This window comes from Poecilia mexicana, unplaced genomic scaffold (genome assembly GCF_051168715.1).
Source record: "Poecilia mexicana isolate PSO_F unplaced genomic scaffold, ASM5116871v1 scaffold_4, whole genome shotgun sequence".
Classification (NCBI taxonomy): Eukaryota; Metazoa; Chordata; class Actinopteri; order Cyprinodontiformes; family Poeciliidae; genus Poecilia; species Poecilia mexicana.
The window spans coordinates 13,798,256-13,804,255 of NW_028263373.1; the positions used below are offsets into that span (position 1 = coordinate 13,798,256).

Sequence of the window (6,000 nt, forward strand, 5' to 3'; positions counted from 1 at the left end):
TCAACAAGATGTTGAAATAAATTTATGCTATCAATACATCCTATCTTATTTTTCTGTCATATTCATATTCCAAACTCTGAAATGTTCTTTGTAAAATATTTAAATACAACTCACATAGGAACCCGTCCAAAAACTAAGCTGCCTGGCTCTTTCGATTAGAAAACAGCAGACAAAAGAAACTTTGACTGTGGCCTTTCAAACCTCAAGTTCTTGAGGGTGAATGATACTAGAACATTCTCATCAAATGAGAATGCATTGCAACACAGTGTTCATGGCTTAACGAGGAAGCTGCAGTTAATTATTGCAACATCTTGAAGGATCTTTTATGTCACAGCTTTTGGTAATCAAATTTTTCAGAGGCCATAGAATGCTAGATGTGAAGAAAATATATGTAGTCATGCAAACTGAGCTCAATAATAAGATACTAAATATATTTTGTAGGCATTACCAGTCTCAGAAATCATTTATGAGCTACTGGATGCTTAATATCTTTCTAAATGGCAAATTAATTAAATGCCAGAGTGGTATTTGGTACAGAAAAAAAAAAACTAAAAACATAGTGCTATTAGACAGTAAACATAAAATCCCAGAATCATGTCTGAGCTTTTAAACCCGCTCTATGAGAGAGCGCTCTTCCTGTTGAGGCTAATGGGCCTGGCGCTAACTTGTCGGAAGGGGAATAAGACGAGCAATGTGGTCTGCAGGGATGTTCCAGGCATTTACAGCAACAATCTGCTAATTTGTTAAGACACATTTAACACGCTGGACACCTTGTTTAACTGGGATAGTGAATTTGTGACCATGATTCATTAACCACACACATTTATTTATGAGAGTCAACCTCAATAATCACCATCACAATTAGTCATCCTGATCTGAAACTGTTAAGATACATCACTAAGGTGCAGTGGTTCATCTAGTCTTTTAACAAGTGTTAATTTTACACCTAGTAAACCAGTCATAGTAAACAAGTTCTTTGATTCCTGAACTGATTTTGTGCTGCTGCTGACTGCAATGCAAAATTGGCCCTCAAGCACAAGTGGATGATGTAGATAAAGTCTTTTTATTTCTAATCAAGAGCAAAATTATTACCAATAAAATACAATGCTTTTTGAATATTTCATTTTACAGTAAATAGAACCACATCTATCCAGTGGTTTCTACTCAAAAAGCAGACTTAAGTGAACCCAAATCTACTTTTATTTCGTTTATGAAACTTGGCTTCTTATAGCGAGCATTTTCAGAGAACGACTGACCCAAATTGTGTCTTAATTGCTGGGAATAGGCTATTTTTCTCTATTGAGCCCAAAATAATTTGAAAACTTGATACCTTTTTTTTAATAAGGCAAATATGCAAAATACCTGTTTTCGGTTTGGATTTAATATGATTTACACATCCCTTTCCTACCAAAGTATTACTATTTTAGTTGCTTATTTAAAACATTATTTGCATACTTTATTACTAAGTAGGTAAAAGAAATCACAATACATTGTTTTTGTGAATTTAGTTTATTTTTTTATCCACGTTTGACTAGAGGATTTTGGCCCAGGTGATTAAAAAAGATAAAAATATCTGTAGAAAGTCTTGCTATAATGTAATAAAAACAAAGAGTGAAAAAAATACTACTACAAGATACAAATAATTATTCTGAAGTTTTGAAGATGTATATAAAATTTAAAAACCATTTAGCTACATTTAGAACACAAGTGATTAAATGTTTTCATTAAACCTATTATTTCAACCAATTTTGGTAAATTGCTTGTTAAAAAAATAAATCAACAACAAAATTAAAACACTCTGTGATGCATGAGTAAATGTGAAATGCTCAGTTTTAACACTTAGGTAATTTTTTTATAGTGACATTGTGTAGAAAGAACAAAATGGACTTTTAATTTATCTGTTTGACCTTTTCCCTTTGTCACAGTGTAAAATAGATATTTTGTCCAAACAGGAATTAGGTGCACAAGTTATAATATGGTGGATTTTCCCTAAAGCACAACTGGTCTAAAGTCTCTTTAGACTTTGTTCATTTGTCGTGGATCCTCCTTTTTCACCTAGTCCTCTACTTTTTCTACCTCTGAGCATCATTTCTGCTCCTGATCACCAAGTCCTTTGATAAGGTTTCTGATTGAACCTGATCTGTCTTGGATTCTGATTCCCAGCAACCTATTGTGTGCCTCTTGCATGCTGAGCTTTGTTTTCAGTGATTTGCCGCCCAGGCAGAAGAGGAGTTTTTTGATTGCTTGCACTGCCTCATTCGTTTGGATCCTCACACTAACAAGCACTTGAAGGAGAACCACCCCTCGGATGAAAGCTCATTCATCGATCCCAGAAAGGTTACTGGCTTCTCATTCAAGTCTTTTTATTCCCCCTGATTCTATTACAGCAGCTAACCTGAACTCTTTAATTACAGAGCTTCCTGTGTACTTCCACTGAGTTTTTCATACAGTACCACTACCAGCTGCAGTAGGGGTCATTTCCATACCAATCCATGAAAATGAATTCAAATTCAATTTTTTGAAAACATGGTACTTAATTGATGACCATGAGGAGTTGATCTGAACAAAGTAAGACACGAAAGGCTCAAAAAGTCCCAGTCAGCATAATCGGAGTTGCTTAAAACATTAGTATCTTGATTTTACTCATTAACCCTGAATCCTCAGTGTTATGGAAGACTAAAGCTACACAAGTGAAGTGTTTTTCTCTACAGATATGAAGTGAGAAATGACTCACTGCCTCAGAGTGAAAGCTAATGCTTCAGAAAACCAAGCAAACACATTACAATGAAAGCGGAAAGATTTTGATGTTCGACCAACATGCGCTGCTTTGAGTTCCTCATCAAGCCGTGAGATTGGTTCTTGTGACTGCTCTTCCGCTGTGAAATGAATTGTGAGAAAGTCAGTTTTGCTTTTGTAAAAATAGTTACTGCAAAGTCAAGACAAAACAAGTTGCTCCAGTGCTCGGCAGCAGACGTGCGGTACAGTCGGCCGTGTGTACTCGAATGTGCAGACTATCGGCTACAGCTTATCTCTCTGGCCTGCCAGACAGTCGTAATGAATTTATCAATTAGCTCTGGCTGTTGGTGCCCTTAGGGCTGCAGACCGGGCCCTGAGCTGAAACCTCCATCAGTCATCCTGTCAAAAAAGCAGGAAGTGCCAAACATCATGGGACGAGTCTGTTTTAAGCTTAGTTCAAAAGAAAAACAATCTTTTTCTTTTGAATAAATAAGATAAATTTCTGATCCGATGCCATTTATGATGATTAATTTAAAGTTGTTTATTATTTTTAATATAAATCTGCATGACTCCTTTAATAAAGTGTCTCCCTCTAGAGGAATCTAGCGGTATCACTACTCCGATACATCATATTTAAAGCAAAATAAAATTTATTTATATTTCAATCAGTTTTTGTACAAAACTACATCACATTTTCCTCATTCAAAATACATTAATATACATTGAATGTCATCCAAATGATCCAGTACAAAGAGTTTTCCACTAGATGTAGGAGTTGCATTGACAAACTGAATGTTTCGTTCCCTGAGAGTTTTCGTTTCCTTGCATACTTAATGCTAAATTCCTGTTTTTAAGGTTCTCTTTAAACATCTTATCGTCCGCGCTGTGAACAGTCAAACCAAGAGTCAGAGGAAACGGTTAGACGTGTGTCAGTGCACACCGGTCTTGCTTGCTTGGGAGGGGAGCACGTTGTGGTTTAACCACTTGAAACTGACAGGCAGCTGGTTGTGGTGCTCAGCCTGCACTTTCTGCGAGGTTTGCTTGGGGTCGGCGGTGGGGAGGCCACACTCAGACTCCTGGCCTTGCTAAAGCTGTTCCTCAGACTGTCCCTCCTGTTCTCCGAGGTGCTGCTGGTCTCCTTGGAAATGAACTTGTCGGGGCGACAGAGGCCGGCCCTCAGGCAGCAGCAGCACAGTAGCTCGGCCATGGCCTTCCTCATGTCGCTGCTGCCCAACGCGTAGATGATGGGGTTGAGGCCCGAGTTGAAGACGGCCAGGGAGATGCAGAAATCGGCGCTGAACAGCAGGGTGCACTGGCGGGAGGCGCAGAAGAAATCCACCAGCAAAAGCATGAAGAGCGGACCCCAGCAGACCAAGAAGACCCCCACGATGGTGATCACGGTTTTCAGCAGAGCCAGGGAGCGTTTGCGGTTGCGTTGAGGGCCCAGCTGGGCACTCTTGTGTACGTGGCAGTAGATGGCACCATAAAGCACCCCAATAGTCAGCAGGATGAGGAAGAAGATGATGAGGGAGAAGAAGATGTAGCTCTTGGAGTAGAGAGGGAGGAGAGTGGAGCATCCATCCAGGCTGCAGACGCAGTTCCAGCCCAGCAAGGGGAGGAAACCGATCACCAGCGCCAGAATCCAGCAGAGCACCACCAGGCCGTAGATCCGAAAGGTCTTCCTGGTTGACTTCTGGTGCAGAGGTTTTATCATGGTGGTGTAGCGCTCCACCGCAATCAGCAGGAGGCTGAAGATGGAGGCTGCCAGGGCCACAAACAGCATGCCCTCCCTGAAGAGCCACAGGGCAGGGGTGAGGCGGAAGGTCTGGTTGCCGGACATGCAGATGTTGACCACGTAGGCCGCACCAGTGAGCAGGTCGCTCAGGGTGATGTTAGCAATGCAGACGTAAACCCAGCGGCGGCTGTGGCGGATGCGGGAGATGACGGCCACCAGCACCAGGAAGTTCTCCAGGACTATAAACACGCTGAAAAAGAGGAAAACGGACATGGAGACGCTGATGGGGGCCTGGGTGACTGAGGTCGTCCTGTTCTGCAGGCGGCCCGTGTGGTTGTAGTGCCTCAGGATCACCTGGTTGGACCCTGTGGCTGTAGTGGCTTCGTTTGGCACAGAGCTGTTGCTGGGGTAAGCTGGCAGGTGGTACACGTGGGGGCAGGAGGACGGGGAGGTGAGGTAGGAGAGGACGTCCATCGTGACAAACCAGAGATGAAAATCGAGGCTGAACCACCAAGCTGGCAAGAGCTGCACAGAAAACTCCTGTGATCAAACAGGCTATCTGCAACCTCTAACCAGCAGAGCCAGCACACAACACACACCTGAGAGGGAGAAAAGAAGAAGTAAGATCAACTTCATTTCATACAGGAGTTAAAGCAAAAAATAGAAACCCCCTCCGGTCCTGTGCGATGCATGTTTTGGTGAGGGGCTTGAAGTACTTTAAAAGGCATCTTTTAAATGTCTAACATGTGCGCTACAATCTCCTCCTTTCTGCGGTTAACACAGGATGAGTGAGCGACGAGGGCATTTAAATTACCACATGGAGGAAACGCAGCAGCTGCTTTGATCGAGAACATTGGAAAATGTTTTTCTTTGCAGCGGTATGCTCTAATAAATTATTGTCAAATTGTAAAAAGCTGCACAGAATTTTTTGTTCATCTTTTTTCTTCAAAAAACACTTTTCACAAAAACGGAGAAAAAAAATCAATATATTAGAATATATTTAGGGCCACAAATCATCTTTTTGGAAATTAAATGTATGTAAATTAGATTTTAAATTGAGCAAAAACTGAAATAAAATAAAAAATTCAAGTTAAAATTCAAGATTAATTCCTAAAACAAAAAAAAATCTTTTAAACAATATCTGATCCTTTTGTTTATACTTAATTTATTTTTTTTTTTACATTTTTTGCAGGTATTTCTAATATGTGTAGCTTGATGTAAAAGCATGGAGAGTACTTACTCTGGCTGCTGATGATGTTGATGCTGAGTGTGTGTGAGCGTCAACAGATTTTTGCAGCTCATTTTTGATGGGGAAATAAGCCTGTGTGAGTGAAGTTGCACACCCCACCCAAAATGCACACACACACGCACACACACACGCACGCACACACACACACACGCGCACACACACGCACACACACACACACACACACACACACACACACACACACACACACACATATAGATGCACTTGCACATGCAACAGAGAGATTGCCATCGTCCTGTGCTATCATCACTGCCCAAAGAAA

General features: G+C 41.1%; 1 protein-coding gene across 1 annotated transcript; it reads right to left on the reverse strand.

The window, feature by feature from the left end:
* Positions 1–3,368: 3,368 nt before the first annotated feature.
* On the reverse strand, positions 3,369–5,765 carry s1pr4 (sphingosine-1-phosphate receptor 4). The gene is made up of 2 exons (XM_014999208.2): positions 5,712–5,765; positions 3,369–5,070 (listed from the first exon to the last, which is right to left on the reverse strand). The coding sequence occupies exon 2, from the start codon at positions 4,943–4,945 to the stop codon at positions 3,713–3,715; it is 1,233 nt and encodes a 410-aa protein (XP_014854694.1). The 5' UTR covers positions 4,946–5,070; positions 5,712–5,765; the 3' UTR covers positions 3,369–3,712.
* Positions 5,766–6,000: the final 235 nt, after the last annotated feature.

Excerpts from the sequence above, each read along its gene's own strand:
- s1pr4 (XM_014999208.2), bottom strand. The coding sequence starts at position 4,945 with ATGGACGTCCTCTCCTACCTCACCTCCCCGTCCTCCTGCCCCCACGTG.